Source organism: Ailuropoda melanoleuca, chromosome 11 (assembly GCF_002007445.2).
Source record: "Ailuropoda melanoleuca isolate Jingjing chromosome 11, ASM200744v2, whole genome shotgun sequence".
Lineage (NCBI taxonomy): Eukaryota > Metazoa > Chordata > Mammalia > Carnivora > Ursidae > Ailuropoda > Ailuropoda melanoleuca.
The window spans coordinates 2,912,181-2,936,080 of record NC_048228.1 but is presented as its reverse complement, the minus strand read 5'-3'; the positions used below and the strand labels follow the sequence as shown (position 1 = coordinate 2,936,080).

Here is a 23,900-nt window from a genome sequence, read left to right as displayed (position 1 = left end):
CAGCCCCTTTCCTCGGTGTGCGAGAAGGTTGGAACAACTGGGCGCGACCGTGGAGATGGTCTGATGCAGGAATTTGCCGGAATCGACTCTAGAGGCTGAACCAGGGAAACAGGGTGGACATCTGCCCAGACCGGGGTGCCTGTGTCTGGGAGCCAGCAAGGCAGCGAACTTGGCCACTTTTGGGTCTTGGGTCCCACGTGTGCGTGGGGGTTAGCGTGAGCGGACAAGATGGTGTGGTAACAAACTGTTATATCATCATTAAAAATGCATTTGGAGAGGCTCAACAGCTATGCAAGAGATAAATATCTCCGCTGGCTCTTAAACCTTAATTAAATGTTTTACTATTAATTGCTATTTATTTAAGGGACAATAAGTATCCTAGTAAATCTGAGCGATCTTCCTGGGCATTCTCCGCTAGACGCTCATGTCCCAGCATTAATTGCGAGAATCAGGGATATTTAGAATCCGAATGTTTTTCCTCCCAGTGAGTGATAAACGGCCTGTCCGGCACGTGGTGAAGGAATCTTTAAGCATTTATCAAAGCCTAACAAGACTCTTTGCGTAGCTCTCCTGGTCTGTGTCTGCAGGAACGGGACATGGCTGGTGCACCCAGGGGTGGTGGCTGCGTGTGGCTGGACTTAGGGGAGGTCCTGTCGGCTCTTCTCACCTCCCCAGACGGCCCTCCTGGGATACATTGTGTGGGTCAAGCTCGTCGGACACAGATGCGTCCCGTCCTGCAAATGAAGGTGTCCCTGAGACAGTTCCTAGGACGACCTGGCAAGTGGTGTCCAGACACCCTGTGAGGAACGTGGTCCAGGCAGGACCCACCCAGGAGTGGCAGATGGGGAGAGCCCACCGACAGTTGGTGGGGTCCTTCGATGCCCTGTGTTGCTAGAGGAGAAAACTGAGACAGAAAAGCTTTCTGGAGCAGAGGAGTCCATAAAAGCGCTTTTCTACTTTTTCTTCCCCCCCAATTCAGGGCTGCGGCTCCTGGTTCCAGTGTGGATGAGGAGGCTGGCGGCTCAGGCTTTTGGGCGCTCAGGAGCTGGTCTCCCGTCGCCGCAGCTCCCGCTCCACAGAATGGAGCTGAACGTCCCGGGACGCCAGTTTACCGGGAATGCCCACCTCCCGCTGCACCAACCCTCTTCCCATCAGGGCCAGGCTGGGGATGGCACAGGGGATGGAGGCATAGCGTGGGGGGCTGCAACCGAGGCTCTCTGACGGTGGGCAGAGCCAGGCCGCCTGGGGCGGATCCAGCCCCACCACTTGCAACCTGACTGACCTCAGGCGAGTCACTTAACTGCTTCATGCCTCAGTTTCCCCTCTGTAAGGTGGCAGTTCTGGGAGGACAGGATGAGTCCTTAGATGTGAAGAGTGCTCCATAAACGCCCCCTGGAAGTCCACATTAGGGAACCTGCTCCCCAGCCCCTGCGGGTGGGGTGGTGCTCCCTAAAGCGAGGGCATGCCCACCCCGTGAGCCTGCCGCTCTTGAAGGAAGGGAGCAGAGGCCTCGATGCGCAGGGTCAGGTCAACGTCTTAGGCTTTCATACATTTTTAAAATCCTAACGGGGATGCTGGTGACCACCGGGCCAACCCACAGAGGTTTCTCCAGGTAGGTGGGCACTCCGCGACTGATAAGAAGCTTCCTGTTGCTAGCCTGATTGGAACTCCCAAGGGAGCTCCGTCCCTGGCCTTAATGGGGTGAGTCACACGGAGGCAAAGGCCCCGGGGTCTGATGGATGGGCTGTGCAGGGCATCTGGCCCTTGAATGGTCGGGGACAAGCGCCTCTTACCTAACTTGCCTGCTCCGTCTCAATAAAGGCCTTTTGGGGGGGGCGGGGAGCACTTTCCATTCTAATCTAATCACGTTTCTTTGCCCGATGGCTGAACACCGTGCTGAGGATGTCATTTTGGCTTCAAGACAGGAAGTGAGGGCTGGAGATTTGATTTGGAGCAAACACTTGACTCATTAGGGCTGGATTAGGACCGACCCGTTCGCTCCTATTTCTGAAAGCCATGGGTTCCTCCAGCCCCCGGAGGAAGGGGCACACAGCCTGCGAAGGGGCACACAGGCGCCCCGGGAAACACCCCCCACCCACTCTGACAATGATTCCTGCATCGGAAGGTGGGCAGAAGGGAGAAGCAGGATTTTCAAATATCGATGACCCTTCCTAGAAACTGGGTTCCCTACTCAGGGAAGGGATCTGATGTCACAGAGTGTCTGAGGACAAGAAAAAACGAGGATCCTTAGAAAACCCAACATCAAAAAGAAAAACAAAACCAAAAAGCCCAAAGCCCGGGCTGCGTCTATTGGCTGTGTGTGGATGATATGCAGTCAAGGGGGCAAAATGCTCTTTCTCCCCCAGCAGCCGGAGCGTTCGCGAGACTCGGTGCAGAAGCAAGCAATTTAACATTAGCATTAAAGTTAATATCACTGAAAGCAAACCAAATGTTCCTATCCAGCAGAGCGTGGAAAATTCATCCTGTTTTGGTGCCGGTCCCTGGCTTCAAATTAGTAGATGTCTCAACTCTTTGCTTCCTTCCTTTACCATTTCCCTTCTTATCTCTTATTTTTATATTCCAAAATCGCATTTTAATTCTGCTCCGCGCCCTCCCCCAATGAAGAGACACCGGATGCAGGTGTGATGCCCGCCCACGCGGCCGCTGCCCCGGTCTCTGGCTGTCGCGAGGCCGGGTTTCCCTGCCGCCCGGCTGCGCGAGCTGGGGCCTTCCCAGGGGCTGGGACGGCGCTGCGGTTCCTGAGTGTCTGTCCCTCCCTCCACGGGGGCATTTCTAACAAGTGCAGCAGAGAGACCACAAGCCCAGCCCTCCCGGCTCGCATTCGGGGCAACAATACCATTGGAATTCCACCTGCCATGTCAAGAAGGGCTCCTAGTTGCCCCAGAGCGGAGGAGGGGGTGGGGAAAGTGGGGCAAAGGGGAAAAAAAAATCAGTGTCCAGAAAAGGAGGTACGTACCATAAAACAGACACATGGCGTCTGCCCTGCCCCCAGGAGGTAAACAAGACTTCGGCCAGTCAGCAGGAGATTTCAAACCATTTCTCAGACACAAAGGCCACAGGAATAAGATGCCGATCAGAAGAAGAGGGTCTGCAGCGAGCAGAAAAACAGGCTTGCGTGTGCTCGTACGGAACACCTGACAGCAGGCTAGCTCGGGCCTGCTGCCGAACACTGGCTTCCTGAGTCACAAAGAACCCAGAAAGGTAATGCTCAGCTTGGACCCACTGGCCTTCGGCAGGAAGGGGACCCTCTCCCTGTGGCCAGTGAACACTCACGTCCACCCGGGAAGGCTTTGGAGGACACGGAGTCTGAAGGAGCCGTGCACAGAAGGAAGCTTAGTTTTTTGATTTGCAGGACAAGAGCAAAGCCTGGCGTCTCCCCCTCCAGGGGCAGAGATTCCACCCACTTAACTACACATGATGGAGTGGGCAGAGCCTGACTCCTGAAATGGGTTTCCTCTCATTTGTCACCTTTGCGACCTAAGCTACCATTTCCAAAGGCCAGTGAGAGCCAACAGAGCGTTACCTTAGGCCAAAAAGCAAGAACCCGTTCCATCCGATGCTTCTGAGCCAGGGCTAAGCGTGCCAGCTGTGCCCACCTTGTGCCCACCTTGTGCCCACCTTGCGCATGGACAGGGCAAGGCCAGAGTGGGACCAGTGGGAACAGCCACGGCCGCTCGGCAACCCACCCCCTCCCCCAAACTGAAGCACTGGTCAGCCTGGATTCATATCCAAACCAATACACATGCATTCGGTGAGACGGTTTGAAAATCCTTTTGCCAATTCTTTGTGAACTAGGCCTTCTGGAAGGCTAGGATGCAACCAGAGAGCTCCCCGAATGTCCGCAAACATGGGCTGCAAGGACAGTCCCAAGGCTCCTGCTCTCCACTCACGGCCAGGGTAAGGACCCCTTAGCTACGGGCACCACAGCCAGACGTCACCCCTAGGCTCCTCGGCCTTGGCTCTGGGAGGAAGGCTTCTGGGCCCCTTGGGCATTCACCCCTCGCTGCTACTCCTGCCACTGACACCTGGGTCCCTCGGGTCCGCCTGGTTTCCTACTCATTTCTTCCTAAGATGTCTGAGTGGTTGGAGAATTTTTTTTTTAAATTTACAGAACTATGCCTATAAGCGTGCTCACTTAAAAAAAATAGCGTATTGATATTTTAATCTAATTCCGGATAAATCCTCGGAAGCTGACTCGAGGGTTTCTTAAATGTTCCCAGGGATGGTTTTAGGGTCATGTCTTCTTTGAAGGATTACCCATGATTAATAAAATAGAGTATTTAATAACCAGGGGTCTGGTTGGTATTTGATATTTTTTCGAGATGCGCTGCTGACATTTTATTGATGGGCGTTCAGAGAGACTGATGGGAGTGTGTTGACTTCGGAGGCCCAGTGCTACAAAGCCTGCCAGGATGCCTGCTCAGCCTTCCCCACAGTGTCCAGGGTGGGGAGGGCCTGCTGTCTGCTCGCCAAGGGTGCGATCTGGAATCAAATTCTGGCTGCTGCTTTGTTCTGTCTCTGGTGGTGAAACACCTCCTTCTGTCTACACCGCCCGCCCCCTTCCTTTCGATAGACCGGCTGTGGGCATTTGCTCAGCACCCCCCAAAGACACGTGAAGGGTGCCTCCCACAGGTCAACAGAGCCCGGCGGCCATGCGGTGACGCCAGGGGTTTGCGGCGGCGGGTCTGGCCCGGGCCTGAGCTTACCGGTTCCCGTTAAAGGTGGATTTGTACTCGGCCGTCGGGTGCAGCGTTTCGTCGGTGTACACGGGCACGGACGCCCGGACACACTCGTGGGAGCACTGGAGGGTCTCATTATAGGCCGTGAATATGTCCAGGCTGCTGGGCACCCGGGCAGGGGTGAAGTCCGTCAAGTTCTGGCAGCTCTCCTCCTGCTGGTTGATCTTCCGCTGGTGGCTGTTCCGACGCGTGTTCCCGCTTTGGGCACAGCTGGAAGACAGGGGAGTCAGGGTGGGGGTGCGGCGGGCAGGTGCCGAGCCAGCACCTAGACATGGAAGCTTCGTCTCCAGGCATTAATTATTCCTCATTTAATATCAGATGGTAATCCCCAGCCTCTTCAGAAAGATCAACCACAATCAAACAATCAGCTCACTTGCGCTCTCTTTTTTTTTTTTTTTTTGTTAATAAAATTTGAATTTTAAATGTGGCCATTATTGCAGGGCAGATTATGAGGTAAGTGTCTTGAGCTGTGTTATCCCAGAACCGAGGCCTTGTCTGGCCTAAGGATGTCAGCCAGGCAGGGGTGCTGACTCAGTTTCCCCATGAAGGGATGGGTACAGGTGGGGCTGGTCTCTTGGCTCATTCTGGAAGGGGCTATGTAACTATCTTTGGGGAGAATTATTACGTGGGGAGCCCCACGTCCTCAGCCCTGCCCATGTTCCCAAGTTGGATTGAACATGGATCGTCGTCCATCCTTCATGGCCATCAGGTCTACGGAGAGAACTGTTCTGCACACCCCATGGATATTTCCTCTTCCTCTGGACCACAGAGGCTTCCCAGCACCACTAAGGATGGACACGGGAATCCCACCCTTGTCAGCCAAGGGATCTGGGGGAGCGGACAATCAGTGACCTCTCCCAGTCACTTCCAGCAAGTCACGAGAAGGATGAGTGAAAGTCCCATCCCCACGGAGGAGGGCAGCTAGGAGGAAATTTGCATAGCCCCCAGTTTGGGGAAGCAGTTCCCCTTCTCCCCCTCCCTGCTGTGCTCAGAGCCAATGAGGAAGGAACGGCCGAGAGGGGTGAGGGCCCATGAGCTCGTCTTCCTGTAAGTCACGGACAGGCCCCATCTCATCTTTCCAATGAGGGGAGGACTGCTTCCTGGAACAGAAGCCCCACCCCACAAACAAAGATAGGAAGATAAATGCAAAAGCCAGTGGACCCCTCCAAGGTCATGGAACTCCCTCATCCACTGGGTTGTCCTCCCCAGAAGAACTCTTTGAGGCTTCACTGCAAACCCAAACGTGGGAAACCAAGAGGGAGCTGGCCCGCCTGTCATACTGCAGGTGACAGAGGCCTCCGTCCCCTCTGGGGGCGGTCAAGATGGTCAATGGAATTTGTCCAGCTACACGTCCACGTGGTCCTGGGCTCCAGAGTCCCTTCTCCCGCTGGCCAGCCCCTGCCCAAGACGCCCTGTGGCGAGCTGAGTGTTGTCCTCATCACCTGTCCCAGAAAACGCCTGGGTCTCGGGTTTGCTGGCCTTCGGGAGGCCTCACTGGTCTGCTGTGAGGTCTGCTTTGGGGTAGCGCCAATCCCTGCCCTCCCGCCTCTGCCAAACCTGGAGACTGGTTTTCTCTCTGATCTCTGTTATCTGGACACTCGGGCGGAGGGGGGCGGTTGTCACCCATCAGCCCCGTATGACTTCCTATCACCACCTGCCGGCATCAGGGGATCGTTTGGGGTGTAGTACTCTGCAAGGGAGTCCGAGCTTTGATGCTAAAAGGAGACACAGTTGCTGGAGGAGTGGCTGCAGGCAGATGGGGCCTCGGAGCGGTGTGTGTGGCAGGGTCACCCAGCAGTGCCCCAATTGTCCCAGGGGTGCAGCAGGTGTGTTCACCCAGCAAGGCCAACCTCAAAGTAGGCCAATTTCCAGGAGGAAATAGGCAAAGACAGGCTGCCTGGAGCAAAGCAATAACCTAGATCAGCAGACACAGAGCGGCCACAAGAGGAAGGAATGATGCAAAGCGGCGGGCCGGGCACAGCCCCTGGACAGCTGGGGGCACGAGGGGTGGGCGTGGACCTGCCCGGGCTGGTGCTGTGTTGGGTGGGAGGCATGGAAAGGCACACGTGCATGCAGACAGAGGCTCTGGAAATCGGAACACCTGGTGCCCGAGAAACTGTCACAGAGGCCGGGCTCACTGGCATTCTGCACAGAAAGCCCAGTCAGGGGGATGCCCCCCAAGGACAGTATCAGGGAGTGTGGCGCCTGGGGCCGGCCAAGCTGCCCTGGGGCTGAAGGTGAGCAGGCTGCAGCAGGCCAAGAGCCGCACCCCATTCTGTGGCCCAAATGAGAAAAACAATGCGCTGGGATGCAATGTGGGACCGGGTTTGAGAAGTAGGAAACTCTCTGTGCACACTTCCCAGGGACCCCCACAGCCCCCGTGTCCAGGCCAGAGGGGCCGAGGAGCCTTACCAGTTTTTTAAGACAAGAGTTGTAATCAGAGCGGCTATGACCATGATGAGGGAGACGGTGATGGTGACAATCTGATGCACAGCCAGACCTGGAAAAGAGGAAGGGGGGCGGCCATGAGACCAGGGCACGCGACAGAGGGGCCTAGGAAGGTCGCGGGCCTGCTCCTGCCAACTCGGGTCTCTCCTTCCCCACAGCAGGCGCCGCCAGGTGCCCTGGGCAGCAGGGCTACTGTCACCTCGAGTCCAGGAAGAGAGGCCCCAGCTCCGGCATCTCTTGGTTCCCCAGCTGTGACCCGGCCACGGGCAGCTGTGTCCTTTCTTGCACCAGCCAAGCCCCTCAGCTAGCCCAGGTGAGCTCTGGCCGAGGCACGCCCCCAGGACCTGTCATCCTTCTTTTGCCTCCTCCCATCTGGGTAAGTTCTCGATTCCGAGCACCAGGCTTTTGACTGGGAGCAGGTTTGCCCTGACACCAGAGGGGCCAAGGCAGCCCAGGATTTGTTGGGAAGGTAGGGGAGAGTGAACATGGGTTGACCCCCTGGCAGACTCGGGGGTTAACTGGATCACTGGGCTAAGTCTTCCTCTTTCCAGAGTCCAAGATGCTCACTGCCTGATGAGTTTCCGGGAATAAAAGACCCAGGTCTAGTGGTTGATGCTTCCCAAAGGCCCAGAAAAAGGTCTGCAGTCTGGCCTCGCTGCCCCGTGTCTGCTGTGGGTGTGAGCACAGGGTAGGAGGATGCAGGGGTGCCCTGGCGGGTGAGGGGTGGAAACAGCAAGTCAGGGACGGAAGCAGGGCAGCCTGAGCCCCACCTGAGAGCTGTCTGCCAACCCCATACAGGGGCAGCAGAGGACCAGGATGCCTCCTACACTGTTCCTCTTTCTCCAACCCCTGCACCACTTCCCTAACCACAGACACGGGAGGCGGGCGGCGAGGCTCCTACCTCCGCCCTTCCACCTGAGCCCATGTTTCTCCTGACAACAGAGCTGTCACATCCTTCCTGGAACACGGACCCTGGGGCCATGCCCAGCAGACTCCACTGGTCCATAAAAGCCACCTCCAAAGGCCCCGTCCTCCTCTGATCAGGAAGATCCTACCTGAGGAGCTGGGCCACAAGGTCCGGGGGCTCTGCAGTGGGCTGTGCACGTGGCAGCAGCTCGTCCCACCGGAGTACTGATTTCCTGTGTTCTTGCCCCTGGGAGGTGCAAACACTCACCCCTCTTTCTCCCAGAGTCCATCAGCAGAGGTCCACCCCTCATCCCGAGGAACCCAACGGGTCCTGGGGTGAGAACAAGACGCACGTGTGTCCCAGTGTGGAGGATTTCAGAATATAAGATTTTTCTGGCGGTCTCCCAAGGACACAGCCTCGCAAACAGATGTTACCTCTCTACTGAATATGATCCCCAAGGGGGAAACTGCTAAGAAATGATTCAAAGTTGGCATGACCAGAAAACAAGCTTTCTCTTCCTGTGTGCCTGTCTTCCAGGCTATTTCCGTTTGTGGTGAGGGATTTCCGTCCTGAGCCCACAGGGTAAGCACCACTAGGAAGACTGGATAAGGCATGAATGTAATGGAAATCTCTTCATTTTTTCTTTTATCCACTGATTCCAGAACCAGTTACAGAGCACCTACCGCCCGCCAAGCAGTGTCAGGTTTGACAAACTCGGCCACGGTGCCCCCTCTGGGGAACAGCTTCTCTGGGGCCCCTTTTTTCACTTGATCTTAGCCAAAAAGCTGAGAAGCAATCCAGGGGCCATCTTTCAAAATGGCAGCAATCACTGCTGGTTCTGGCTAATGGCTTCGCACATGCCTCTGCCCAAATTGTGGCACCTGCTATAAACCTCGGGGCCAGTTTGCTCTGTCATCTAAGACTGCCAAACCAGCTTTCCAATAGGACTGACAGCTGGTTATGCCGCAGGGAACACCCTCAGTCTTACCAACAATGGACTACCCATCAGCCTCAGTAATCCTTAACTCTTCAGCAGCTTCCCGACACCCAACTCAGCCCTGCTGGCAGAGCAAGGGTTGGAAAGGATGGTGATGGTGATGATGGTGGCGATGATGGTGGTGGTGGTGATGATGGTGATCATGATGATGGGGGTGATGATGATGGTGGTGACAGTGGTGATGGTGGTGATGACAGTGACGATGGTGATGATGGTGATGGTGATGGTGGTGATGGTGATGGTGGTGATGATGGTGATGGTGATGATGGTGATGGTGGTGATGATGGTGATGATGATGGTGATGATGGTGATGATGATGATGGTGGTGATGATGGTGATGGTGATGGTGGTGATGATGGTGATGGTGATGATGATGGTGATGATGGTGATGATGGTGGTGGTGGTGATGATGGTGATCATGATGATGGGGGTGATGATGGTGATGGTGATGATGGTGGTGGTGGTGATGATGGTGATCATGATGATGGGGGTGATGATGGTGATGGTGGTGATGGTGGTGATGATGGTGATGGTGATGATGGTGATGGTGGTGATGATGGTGATGATGATGATGGTGATGATGATGGTGGTGATGATGGTGATGATGATGGTGATGATGATGATGGTGATGATGGTGATGATGATGGTGGTAATGATGGTGATGGTGATGGTGGTGATGGTGATGGTGGTGATGATGGTGATGGTGGTGATGGTGATGATGGTGATGGTGATGATGATGGTGATGATGGTGATGGTGGTGGTGGTGATGATGGTGATCATGATGATGGGGGTGATGATGATGGCGATGATGTTGATGATGATGGTAGTGATGATGGTGATGATGTTGATGGTGATGATGGTGATGATGATGATGGTGATGATGGTGATGATGATGGTGATGGTGATGATGGTGATGATGGTGATGATGATGATGGTGATGATGGTGATGATGATGGTGGTGATGATGGTGATGATGTTGATGGTGATGATGGTGATGATGGTGATGATGATGATGGTGATGATGATGATGATGATGGTGATGGTGATGATGATGATGGTGATGGTGATGGTGATGATGGTGATGATGGTGATGAATGTGGGGATGATGATGGTGATGATGGTGATCTCAGGCAAGCTCAACAAGTGGTAACAATTGTCAGAGGTGCATTATCCAAATTATTCCTGGCAACAACTCTCAAAGGTAGACACTAACATCATCAGTTATGGAAGTGAAAACTGTATGGACCAGTTTGTGGAAATTCCTTGGATCCCATAGGATCCACTGGCTCAAAGCCCATACTAAAGCACTATACAATATGATTCTGAACTCGGACTTCATTAATCTGTTTTTGCTCGGGCCTTCTCTCATCTCAGGTTTGGTCTCCTTTGTTCCGAGGCAGAGGCTGGGGCCTCTCGCATCTACATTCCTGGGGGGAGCAAGCTTCCACGTCACGAAGGCAGGTTCTCGAGCCTCACCACCTCCTCCATGAGAGGAACCCTCAGGAAGTGCTCCAGGTCCATGCCAAAAGCTTCTTAGGCATTTGTTGGCAGGTTGCACCCCAATCCCCATGGCAAGAACTGAGTCTTCATTTCTTGGGCTAAACCTTCCATCTTCTAGGTCAGGAGAATTCAACTTATGGAGGCTGGTGATGTAAAAGTACACAGTGAACAGGGGAGCCAAGAAGAGCAGTGGGGGCTGGTCCCACTGCTAGGTCAGGCCCACCTGAAGGCTTGAGAGCCCCGCAAGAGCGGAGTGCTGTGCCATTCACTCCCCAACATCTGCAGGACCAGAGAAGGCCCGGGGCACTGCCAGATTTTGACCTCTCATCTTGTTACTATGGGAATCCTGTTGGGTTGAATATCTGCAGTGGCAAACGTCCTTGGAAGGGAGGAGTTCCATGACCAGCTGTATCTTAGATGTTTGATTGCCTCCCATTCCCCCAGTGGGTGCAGATGGGAAAGCACTTAATCCCCCCATAGATGTAAGAAACTGAGGCCTGGGGGCAGAACAGTTGGCTCAAGGGGCCCTCAGAATGGAAGACCAGCCCTTTGCCTGAGGACCCCATAAGTCCCTGAGCCCCCTTAAGAAAGGGGCCCCATCATCTTCATACCCACCCCTAGCCCCACATACAATCTAACACAGTCCCTTACAATTGTAGCTATGTGACATATTACATTTACAACTGAAAAGTGGAAAATAAAAACCAGGGGCATAGGGAGAAAGGTAATGATATGACCCTAAGGTTTGCCTTATTCTAGAGGTCCTTCTCTTGCCTTCGGTGTGAAACTCCTCCATAGAAGGTACCAAATTAAATTTTGGAGGAAATGATAAGGGGGTTAATAACCAGCCAAGATCATCTGCTATGCTTTCTAGAAAGACTTCTTTATGCCAGGTACTTGCCAAATCTTCATGTGTGATTGTTCTAATCCATCACCACCCTGCACTTCTGCACCCGCCTGAGTGATGAGGGGCCTGACGCTGAGGAGTGAGGTGACTTTCCCATCATCATTCGGCAGAGCCAGAATGCAAGGCAATTCTCTGCTCTGGAGCCTCAGAGAAAAGCAAGCATCTAACGCCAAACTAACCCATCTGTAGCTACATTCTGGTCATAGAACTAGCTAGAGGCAAACATCTGACTACTCTACGCATACTTTCCTTGCAAGCACACAGCCTTATGCTCCAACGCCTGGCCATGAGTGCCGATGGGCCCCTGGGCTCATGCTTGAAAGATCAATAACTACAAGAAGTCCCCACAGACCCCATGCTCATGATGGTGGAACAAGGATCAGGCCATTTGACATGTGGCAAGAATGACACTTGTAAGAAGCAGGTTGGAAGGTAGAAAATCCATAAGGAAGCCTCCTCACTTCCTCTCTCTGGGAGGTCAGCTACTAAGAAGAGAACAGAACAGCAAGTGAGAAGTGGTGTCCCGTTTCAATCATCTGCCCTGTTATTCAGTCCTCCTCAAATACCAGAAGTCCTTTCTTCATCTGTGTAAATCCCTTAAGTCTTTGCATAGGTGCTGGGTAGGCAAACCTTGCCACGGAGGACCACAGAGTAAATATTTCAGGCTTCGTGGGCAGTGTGGTCTCTGTCGCAACTTCCCAATCCGGCCATTACAAGGCAAGAGCAGCCACGGATAATATGCAAACAAATAGGTGTGGCTATGTTCCAATAAAACTTTATTTACAAAAACAGACAGCAGGCAAATTTGGCTCATAAGCTATAGTTTGCTGGCCTCTCATTTAGGCAGATAGCTGAGGGGGGTTTACCTTATAAATTAAATCGAATATATATCTATTTTGAAAGATTGGTTAAAGCTGGGACGCAACAGCAATCCTTTAGTTCTGAAGACGAGAACCTTCACATTCCATCATCAAAGGTTCACTGAGTCCTGAGAATTTCCCTGGCCACTGCCAAGGTGGCCTCCACCTCAGCGAGCGGGACCGTTAACAGTCAGCAACGGGCAGCTTCTCCTTGCTGGGTTTGTCCCTGTGGGGTTGGCTTGACAATAGGTCACTTTGTGTGACAGTTGCCTCGAGAACTCAATTAGACAGGATTCTTGATTTTTGGAAACCAATCTCCAGGGAGAATTTTATCAATTTAGTACCTCCAAGGACCCTCAGAAATATTTCAGCCACATGTCTTTCCATTTCCTCCGTTAAGGTTGAAAAGGAGATGCATTTTGCAAAAAGACAAGAGCGATCCTATCTCAGAACCGGTGTGTTGAGCTACTGGCTTTCCCTGCCGCACGCAAGTGGCAGGGTTCTTAGAGGTTATCCCCCCAGATTCTCTCCTTCCTCATCAACAACTTCTCCCAGTACTCACACCTTAAACAGTGTTCACTCAGGTCAGGTCCCTTGCGGACTTTGCATAGTGCAGGTAGGAACATCTGTCCCACAGACCCTGCTGGCCCGGGCAAGGCAATCCTTGCACAGTGTCTACGCCAGCTGTCAGGCAGGCTGTGATCCGGGGAACAATAATGTCACCTCAAGGGAAGGCACACACTATACACCCAAGAAAGGGAAGGAAACACAAACTTTCTCCTCTCCATTTACAAGGTCAATTTTGAATCCATCTTCAAATCCTTTGCAATTCAGACACGGTCCCAGAGTGCACAGCACGCTGTGTGGGGTTCTTGCTTCCCCTTCCTGACAGGTGTTATTGTTCCTGCTAATTTAGGGGCTCTTTCTGCTCCTGGTAATTGCCACTGTATACTAATGTGCGAGGAATCAGCTGCCATCCAGATAATGAAAAATTATACTGGAATAATGGATGGGGACAGATGGATTAGCAAACTCTGCATCAATCAATAGGGCTTTTACGGTTGTATTTGTGGTGGTTTGTAATAAGATCAGGCCCTGGAGATGGATGAGGCGTTAGTAATCCATCTCGGGTCTGGACGACTTTCTCATTAAATGAAGCCGAACTGAACATGGGCCACTGTCCGTGGCAAAAACTAACCCGTCGAGGGCCTTCTTTCCTAGTGTTGAGGAGTGCTGGTGGCTTACCCAGCCATACACTTGGACAAAGGGGGGCACGATGGCGCTGGGATTTGCTGAGGCACAGGGACGACATCTCTTTGTCAACAGCAGCTCGTCGTACAATGCAGGGATCTCATGTGCCTGCACTGTGGGAACCAAGAACGGTGACCAACAGATCCAAGGACGTCTGTCTCCAGGGGCTTGGTGGGTGAGAGGTGACAGGGGGGTCCCAAAGTACCGATCCCGCTGCAAAAACACCATTCCTTTTCCACAAAGGCTGCAAAACATGGACTCCACAGCACATCTCTGACAGTCTCTGGGAACTCGGTGACACTCGCAGCGTCCCCTGAGGGACGGGTGAGGGGCTGGCCCAGCTTGCTTGAGAAGGAGGCACTCCGAGGTTTGGGCTCATTCTGAGGTACTTGCCAGCTCCTCGGGCGGGGGAAGGCTGCTGAGGGAAAACGCGTCTTCCCAAACCAGGGTGTTCTCAGAGAAACAAGGCCGCTATCTTTTGTGGTGGGGACACAAAGGAGCGTGCCACTTTCTGAGTGACCTTGTAGAGCTTCCCACGCAGTGGGTGATGGGGGAGCCTGGAGATAAAGTTCCCTCACATTGGCATTCTCTGCAGCTTAGGGCAGGACCCCGCATACACAGAAGAGAGCCGCACTCCGGAAACAGCTCTGCTAACACCACATGAGAACATGGTAAGGTGAGTCCGCGAGCAATCACCCCAAAGGACCGAAGCCACATTGTCCTCAGCCGGGGAGGGGTCTTACTGGCACATAGTGGATAGGAGCCAGAGATGCTGGCTCTGTCCTACTACGCACAGGACAACCCCATGAGAAGGAATGATCTGGCCCAAAACGTCAATGATGCCGAGGTTCCCCACTAATGAAAGAATGCATGACTGACACTAGGAAACAGGGTCCCCATCTCAAACCTGGTCACACCGTCCCAACTGACTTGCTGGGACACCATCACTGTGGGGCACGGGGGTAGAGGGTCAGAGATGTCCGGATCACGCCCCATGTGGCCACAGAAGGGGAAATGGGGGCCTCTGCCCATCACGTCCCCTGTTCTCCCTCCAGCCGCTTCCTTCTTAGTCACAAGGCGAGGCTGGTGGAGGGCACTCAGGACCGACCTCCGGCCGCTGTGGCGAGGCCGCCCGCGTAAGGAAGTCACACGCATCTTAGCGGTTGTGGGTACCCTATGTTGTTTTGTTAAATCGGTTCCTCTATGCTCCCCACACCTCATGAGGTGGGTGAAGAAATGCTCCACATTTCCACAGGGTGAGCCCGACGCCCTCCTCTCCCAGCAGAGGAACACGGGCAGCCCTCGCCTCCCACCCGCGACGTCGCGTGACAGTACGCTCAGAGTGTCGCCAGCCAGAGAAGCCCCCTTGAGCCTGGGTGTCCCGAGTCTTTGTTGCGGCTTGGTCGTGTCGTTGTGGTTGGTCTTAGCTCCAGCCTGACCAGGGGTGGAGCAGACGCCCTGGAGCCCAAGGCCCCCAGCACAAGTCACATTATTAGCACAGGCTATCTGGTAAACCGAGACACTCTTACCAGGCAGGACAGTCAGAGGATTTACAGTGACCTCCCAGGACCTGGGCTCCAGGTCATTTCTTTGAGTAAGGAACCCTTTCCTGATAAGAAGAGCAGCTGAGACCCAGGAAAGCCGGGACTCAAACACAGGCAGGCTTGCTCTGGGGCCCGTCCTTCAGCTGCTCTCCTGCACAGCCCGCTGGAGAACAGCCGTCCTTTCATCCCAGGGGTCGGCCAGTGGCCGTGCTGCTACGACCTAGAGAGGAGGGGGGCAGTCTTCATGTGCACCTCACTGACGAGGGGCTCCGAAAGGGACCTGAAGTTGGCCTTAGTCCCCTGACGTTAGGCTGACTAAAGCCATCCCATCCCCAGGTCAGCCACTTCGAGGAGCAAACTCCTTGGATGAGGAGAACTTTCTCCGCCTTTGGAGACTCCCCTGAATTTTATAGCCTAGTGGGGAGACAGCGGGAGCTGGGGGCCAAAAAAACTGCTCAGCAGCCAGACCCAAATGCATCGGGGTCCATGGAGAGTTTGGGAAACTCCACTCACCCCCAGTGGTGGTGTCCTCATTCTACGGATTGAGTTGTGTCTCCCCAAAACTCACATGTGGAAGTCCTAACCCACCGCCTCGGAATGTGACCTTCCTCGGAAATGGGGTCGTTGCAGACGTAATTAGTTAAGATGAGGTCATAGTGGGGTCCGTGGCCCTAATCCAGTATGACTGGTGTCCTTATAAAAGGGGGAGATTTGGAGACACACACGCCCACAGGGACAAGATTGGAGCTGTGCCGCCAGAGCCCACGAACCGCCAGAGGCTGGAACACCCTTCCCCGGAGCCTTCGGAGGGAGCGTGGCCCTGCCTCGCTCTCATCTTCTGGCCTCCAGAAGTATAAGTAAGGCAGCGATTCTGTTGTCGACACCACCCACTCTGTGGGACGTGGAGACGGGGGCACCAGGAACTGCACACGCCTCAGCTGAAGTGCTTGGTGGAGGCCCAGCAGCCTTGGGGAGGCAGTTCGAGTCACGGAGCCCATGACCCCCCCACAGCTGACTTCAGCCAGCCCCAAGACAGCTGGTGCCGGGTCCTGGGAGTCCAGAGCCTGGACAGGAGACCTGGTCCCCCCCGGGGATTCCTGTCCACCTGTCCAACCTCAGAATATGACCTGATTCGGAGATAGGGTCTTCATCGATTTAATTAATTACCCAAGGACCTTGAAATGAAATCGCCCTGGATTCAGGGTGGGCGGTCAGTGCAATGGTTGGGCCCTTATACAGCCCCGAGGTGGGCACCGAGAAACGTGGAAGAAATCCATGTGATGGTGACGTGGGGGCTGGAGGTGTGCGGCCGCGAGCCCAGGGCCGCCAGCAGCGACCAGGACCTGGAGAAGGCAGAGAGGACCCTTTCCTAGAACCTTCGGAGAAGGCGTGGCCCTGCCGGCCCTTACTTTTGGCTTTAGTCCTCCAGAGCCTCGAGAGAATAAACTCCTGTTGCTTCAAGCCCCCGGCGATGGGACTCGGCCCCCGGTGGCCCCAGGGGATTTGCACACTTGCTTTGCCTCACTTAACTCATCTGCAAATAAGATCCCAGGAGAATTTATTCGGAGGCCGAGGGAACATCGTTAGCCGCTTGGCCTCCGCACAGTGGGCCTCAGCGAGGGCAGGTGTCTTCCCCGTGCGGCCGTGAGGATGGGTCTTTAGACCCCCCCTCCCCTGTCTGCACACACAGAACTTTTCTGGGGCGCGTGGCAAATGGGGCTGAGGTTGGCGTCTCTCCCACTCCCGGGGTCGTTGACACTGTGCTGAGTAGGAAGGCCTGGAGGCAGAGGTCTGAAAACTGCACCCTGAGGGCCAAATGCAGCCCACCCCCCGATTCTGTAACTGGAGCTTTACTGGCACACGGCGACATCAGACTAAATGTCTGAGGCTGCTTTTGTGTTACCAGGGCAGGATTCCATCGTGTGGCCCGGATGCCTAAAATATCTGCTCTCTGTCCCTTCAGGAAAGAGTTGAGGACCCCTGCCCTAGAGGCCCCCCGAGAATTCCACGGTGGCCGCTGCTGCGTGTGCCTGGCGGGGCTGGGGGTAGGGGCGGCTGGGGAGAGAGAGGGCTGGCCCTCCGTGACCCTGCCCACCCCTTGACTCAGGGCCTCTCCCACCGCGGGACCACATGCGCAGTCACCCCTCGTGGGAGGGGGTGCAGGTGGGATACGCATTTCTGAGCTGAATTTAACGATTAGGAGAAGGGGTTACACACAGGGGCCAGGCCCCAACCACCTGGTTCCTCGGACTCACAGTCGCAGGGCAGCAGTGACCAGGATGCGGAGCTGGGGCCCAGGAAACATGCCTCCCGCCTTGAGCCCTGAACACCCCAGAGGCTGGGTCAGACCTGCTCGTTCACAGGCAGCATCGCTTCTGAGCAGAAAGGCCAGTCCTGAGCGAGACACAGCCCCTCTGAGAGGAGGAGAGTCTCAACTTCCGGAGCTTTGAAATTGCAAGCACCGGGGCTCCTTCAGCTGCCTCGGCCTCCGCCTCTCTTGCATTGTTTGCCGCTCCTTCCCTCCTATGTCCAAGCATGCACACAGGGGCACACACGTACATGCACACACACACACAGGCACACGAGGCACCACACACATGCACACATGTGCACACACATGCACACATGCAAGCACACAGAGGCACACATATGCAAGCACACAAGGGCACACATGCACACGCATAGGCACACATGTACACATGGGCACACACGGGCACACATGTACGCACACAGGCACACATGTATACACATGCATGCACACACAAGCACACACGTGCAAGCACACACAGGCACACACATACACATGCAAGCACACAGAGGCACATATGTACACGCATGCTCACACACACTGGTACACACATGCACACAGGTACACACAGGCACACATGTACACATGGGCACACATGCAATCACACAAGGCATGCATGTACACACGTGCACACAGAGGCACACACGTGCACAGGCACACATGCACATACATAGGCACATATGTACACGTGGACACACATAGGCATGCATGTACACACATGCACACACATGCATAGGCACACATGTGCACACACGCACTGTGCACCCATGAAAGCACACACAGGCATGCATGTACACGCGTGCATGCACACACAGGCACAACTGAATTTATCGCTCATCTCATTCAAGAATAGACGCTGCTGATGTTCAGCCTTGAGCTCAGTAGCCAATATGGAAATGACCCACTTCTCTCACTTAACTCCCAAGAGCATGGGGATATTTCAACAAAGGACGGCAGGTGAGGAAGGAGTGTGCAGCGGGAAGCCAGCACTGCTCCACGGTAAGGGGGGAGTCGGGGGCTAGGGCGGGACAGCCCCACGGTGCCCATCAGCCAGCACTTCTGGCTGGCAGAGGGGCTTGTGCTAGGAAAGCAGCGTGGTCCGTGGGCGTGGGCCTGGTGGCCGTGGCTCCGGGGCCCACGAGTCAGCTGTGGAGTCTGTGGCTGGACCACTCACCAGCAGCGCCGGCCCCGCCCTCAGGAAGAGTCCACATTTAGCCCGTACAATGGTGAATGGATCACACCTCGGAGCGAACAGCGCGGCCCTCCCCCACAAAGCCTGGCGCCCTCCCCCTCGGAGCACCCTCGCCGTGCGGCCTGGGTATTCCCGGCCCGCGGATGACGTGCGGGCGACGCCGGGTGCCACAGCTTGGGAGCTGGCGTGCCGTGGGTGTGCGGACGCCAGAGGCTCCCACCCTGGCTATTGTTCCCTCTGTGGGGTGCGGGCAGAGGCTCTGGCCGCCTTCCTGGCGCGGTCGGCCAGGGCCGGGTGTGCCCACCGTGTGCATGGCCCCAGCGGACGCTAGGTAAGTGCATTCTAGATAAACAGACGCACCGATATCTCAGCTGTGTCGGAAAGCCCAGGATGTGCACCATGGCCAGATTCCCACCCTTGTCCAGTCCTGAGGCCTTAGCCCTGCTACTCTTTTCATCTGGGGCTCCCTGTGCTTCAGACACCTACCCAAGCCTGAGGGGCAGGGCCCACACTGGAGGGTATCGGCCTCCTGCGGCTATGCACTTGTCTCCTACTGACTTCCCGTGACATGTTGGCACGTTGGCCGTGGCCCGGGACAGAGGCGCTGTCAGCGGCTGCACCGGACAGAGGCAGATCCAGGCATGGCCTCCCCCCTCCACAGGCAAAGACCCCCCAAGGGTGGAGCGGCGGTTCTCAGATGCTGGCTGCATATTGCAGGTGTATGCACCTGTCAGTGCGTCACAGGCAAGGACAGAATCACAGGACGGCCACAGACATCAGGGCGGGCTCGGCCCCGCCTGGAGCAGACTCCCTGGCATCCTGTCCCAGCACGGCTCTGCGGCTCCAAGACGCCTGCCTCCTGACCTGCCCCGGAGGCTGCAGAGGACGCACCGGGAGCCCCCAGCCTGGCGCCCGGGGCAGAGGAAAGCACGGTGTCTGGACTTAGCCCCAAGAGCTGATTTCTGGTGGAAGCTGCCCCCATCCCGTATCCACGGGGGTCACTCATGAGGGGCCTTCTGTGCTCCAGCTGTCCCAGGGGAGCCACGCTGTCATGTGGCAGCGGCATGCCAATTTGCCCTTCGCGAAGAGTGAGGCCGGGGGGACGTTTCCCCGCGCTGTGACTGCAGGACCTCAGACGGCCGTCCTATCACTTTACTCTCTCGTTCCCATGAGGGAAGAGTGACACATCTCCTCCCTGGAAGGTCCCTGTTGGATAGAAAAGTGCTGTGTCCATTCAACACCTGCAGACCTACTGTGTGCAGACACTAGGCTAGACACTGAGCTGCAGTTGGGGACTGCAGCAGCCCAGCCCCCACCCTGCACGAGCCATGCTCCAGGGGCCGAGGGGCAGGTGCCCACCAAGCTCGCTCAGGAACAGATGTGCCCTGCATCCGTGATGAGGGCTTCAGTGACGACAGGGACCATGATGGCCCGTCACGGAGCCGATGCCGGAAGTTGGGGAAAGGGTCCTGGGAGACTGAGACTGGCACCCCAGGGGAGGTATGTCACCATGGGGGGGCCCACGTCTTCACCCCTCCCTCCAGCCACACTCCACTATGTCACTTTGCTGTGCCCCCCACCCGAGAATGGGGTGCCCTGCCCCAGCTCTCGTTGCTGGGCCGGGCCGGCGGTGGGGGCAGACATTGGCCCTGGCATGTTGGGGGGCTGGCTCCTTTGAACTTTTGGGGTCACCAGGAGAACAGTCCCAGGCTAAACACATGGAGCAGGGCAGACAGCCTCAGTGACAGAACTATGGCTGGCCCAGCTGAGTTGAGAGATGGACGGCCGCCCCGAGGCTGTGCTCCTGCCACGGTTCACCCTGAGGTCGGTGCTGTCCGTCACGTGCTGTCATTGCAGGGACCACAGCTAACTGACCCACTACGTGGAGAGGGACGGGGATGGCCCTCCAGGCAAAGAGAAGGAGCTGCATGGGCAAAGGTCAAACGAGAGGGCCCGGGAGGCCTCGTGGCCGGATGGCCCCACCGACACCACACGGGGGTTACGCTCCCGGCGGGCCCGGTGGCTTCAGGTCCGGAGAGCTCAGAGCATCAGACATCACCAGGTGCCGCAGCTCACTCCCTGTGTTGCCATGTCCCTGAGCAGCCCCTCACACGAGCCGCGGTCACAGGGTCTCCCTGAGGGAGCTGACTTCTGACACGCGGGAGGGAGGGAAAGGGATAAGGGACAGACCAGGTTTGCTTTGTAGAAGAGAAGGGTTTAGGGAGGTGGCTGTGGGCCCACAGGGGCCGTGAGGGACGCAGGCCGCGGCCTTCCTGGAGAGCCGTCACAGCGTTCCAAAGCAGTTTTGTGCTGTCCTTGGAACCGGGCACTCCGTACAGGAAGCTTAGCTCCCTGCTGGGGACTCCTGGTGCACGAGTTTGAGACCTGTCCAGTAAAGAAGCCTCTTTCATGAAGTTGGTCTGACCCAGCATCCCCCAGACAATCTGACACATGCGCTCTCCTCCCGCAGAACTTGCCCGTCCGGACCCTGGCCAAACTAGCTCTCCGTGGAGCTCGGCGACACGTAGGCTCAGCAGAGGGACGAGCCCCCGTCCTGCGGGCCTGCTCTCTGCTGCTCCTTCAAGGGCAGAGCCCACCTGCTGCCCCCGCGGCCCTCAATAAACATCTGTGGGGCGGAGAGAAGAACCTCAGCTTAGGAGACACGGATCCAGGGAAGATGCTCCTTGCTGCCTGGCCCTGGCTTGGACACGCGCTGCTTTGGCGGTCAGAGGTCAGAGAAGGGCTGTCCATGACGCACGTCGATGACAAGGGCCCCCCCCAGAGCCTCCCAGAGCACTGGTCCTGGGCTCCAAGCCAGGCGGCTCCACGGTGCAGAGCTGGCCATTCCTCCAGCCACCGCAGCGCTGTTTCCTGCAGTGCCAAGGCCGTCCCCGTGGCTGGCATCTGTTTTAGGGCCCGGGCCACTGCTCGGTCTGCACGCCGAGAGATACTCGCTCACTGACGGAGCTACGGAGCCCCCTCAACAGCTCCCTTCCAGCGACCTGGTGAGCTCGAAGTCCAGCCTTGAGGACCGAGTCCGAGGGGCAGGTGGGAGGGTCCAGCCCGGTCTCCTCAGAGCGCTGTGCAGCTTGCGAACAGAGCCCGGTGGCTCAGCAGGTTGGCAGCTCTGCCTTCAAAATTCACTGACAGTGTCGACAGGGCCAGCAGGACGGAGATGCCTATCCCTTTGTTCCACTCAAATCCCTGTGAAGCCCTAAAGTTTGGGGAAATTGCAATGCAGTTTTGATGGGGTAGGGAGTGTGGGAAAGAAGGGGAAATGCAAGCGTGCCCACCAGCTTCGTACGGGGTGCTCTGAGCACTTTTTAAAGCTTCCTCGTGGGAATGTCCTTAATCCCAACAGCAGCCACTGTTTTTATTCCACTAACTGCCGTTTTATTAAAAACAATAAACAGACAAACAGATGCATTTAACAGGGCCCCATATCCCCTCCCTCACCCGGGGCCCTGTGTGGCCATCCCACTGCCCTCGCACAGTTGTCTGATGCCCCTTTTCCCACGGGGAGGGGGCACTTGATGAGGAATCACTGCTGTCCTCACCCCCCACCCCCAGCTCCAAGGCAGGGCCACCTGTAGGGTCAGCTGGGAAGGGCAGGATGTGCCAGGCCTGGGCAGCAGTGGCTCTGGGCACCAGTCCCTGTGATGCCAGGAGAGCAGGGAGGAGGGCCTGAGAGATGGGAGGCCTGGGGGGGTGGCATGTGGTGGACAATGGAGGCTGACAGGGAACCATGTTCCCTGTGCTTTGTCGTGTGGTCCTCATAACATTTGAACCCATGTTTGCAAGACAGCCTTTCAAAGCCCAAGACAGCCCTTGTCAAAGGGAACAAGCAGAAACCAACAGAAAAACGTCCAAGCTCAGGCTGGGGGGTCGGAAGCCAGGAACTCCCTGCGAGTTTGCAGAACAGAAGAGGCGTTGTTCCCCCACCCTCAAGATGACAGCCGTTTGGAGTCAAGGAGGCGTGTGTAGGCTGCAGACTGAACCCTTCCGAGGGGGATGGGCCTTCCAGAAAGATGGGAACCCAGCTTCCTGTCTTCATGATCCCAACCTAGGAGGCTGAGGGGCAGCCTCTGGAGTCGGCAGACGTTTCCTGTGAAGGGCCAGGGGTTAGCAGTTTAGGCTTGGAGCCCCACATGGTCTACACCGCAACCACTCACCTCCGAACCTGTCACAGACCCAGGTAAAGAAACGGGCACAGCCGTGTCCCAGGAAGCCTCTGCCTGGGGCCACTGATACTCGAATTTCTTTTTTTTTTTTTTTAAAGATTTTATTTATTTATTCGACAGAGATAGAGACAGCCCAGCGAGAAAGGGAACACAAGCAGGGGGAGCGGGAGAGGAAGAAGCAGGCTCATAGCAGAGGAGCCTGATGTGGGGCTCGATCCCAGAACTCCGGGATCACGCCCTGAGCCGAAGGCAGACGCTTAACCGCTGTGCCACCCAGGCGCCCCAATACTCGAATTTCAAATAATTTTCATGTGTTATGAAATACCATCCTTTTGATTTGTGCCTACCTCTTTCTTTTTAAAAAAAGATTTTATTTATTCATTTGAGAGAGAGACAGAGCACAAGCAGGAGGAGTAGCTGACAGAGAGAAGCCAGCTCCCCACTGAGCAGGGAGCCCAATGCAGGGCCCGATCCCAGGACCCCAGGATCATGACCTGAGCCAAAGGCAGATGATTCACCGACTGAGCCCCCCAGGCGCCCCGTGATTTGTGCCTACTTCTGAGCAAATTCTGTCTACAGTTTTTCATCCACAATGTCCAGCATCGAACTGAAGTTTACCAGGCACACCAGGGGACAGCAACAAGGAACAAAATCCAGGAGGAAGGAGACAACAGACTGAAGAAATGGTCTCACCGAATAACTAGGCATTGGTGTGATCTGGGGCTAACTTTAAAATTAAAGGTAATCATATAGTCAAGAGACTAGATCACAAGAGGAAGAATTTCCAGAGGGAACGAAGACATACATAAATACCAATATCTTAACTATAAATCACATCTATGGATAATTGATACTTGCATATATAAATAACATGTGTGGGTATTTTTGAAGAAAATAGAATCTATTCTTGCGAATTCCTGTGGGATTGGCCGCGGGCAACCATCGCTCCCTTTCTGGGTCCTGGTCTCCCCGTCCATGGAATGAGTAACAGAGTCTATATCGGCGGTCCTCCAATGACCCTCCTGAGCGCGGACACTGTACTTTC

At 55.5% G+C, this 23,900-nt stretch overlaps 1 protein-coding gene across 1 annotated transcript in view; it reads right to left on the bottom strand.

Moving 5' to 3' along the window:
- Positions 1–2,735: 2,735 nt before the first annotated feature.
- Positions 2,736–23,900, bottom strand: part of AJAP1 (adherens junctions associated protein 1) — a 63,178-nt gene continuing 42,013 nt past the window's right edge. The window contains 3 exon segments of the mRNA XM_034671486.1: positions 2,736–3,109; positions 4,728–4,970; positions 7,173–7,260. Coding sequence (XP_034527377.1) covers positions 3,037–3,109; positions 4,728–4,970; positions 7,173–7,260 — 404 coding nt within the window. The 3' untranslated portion in view covers positions 2,736–3,036.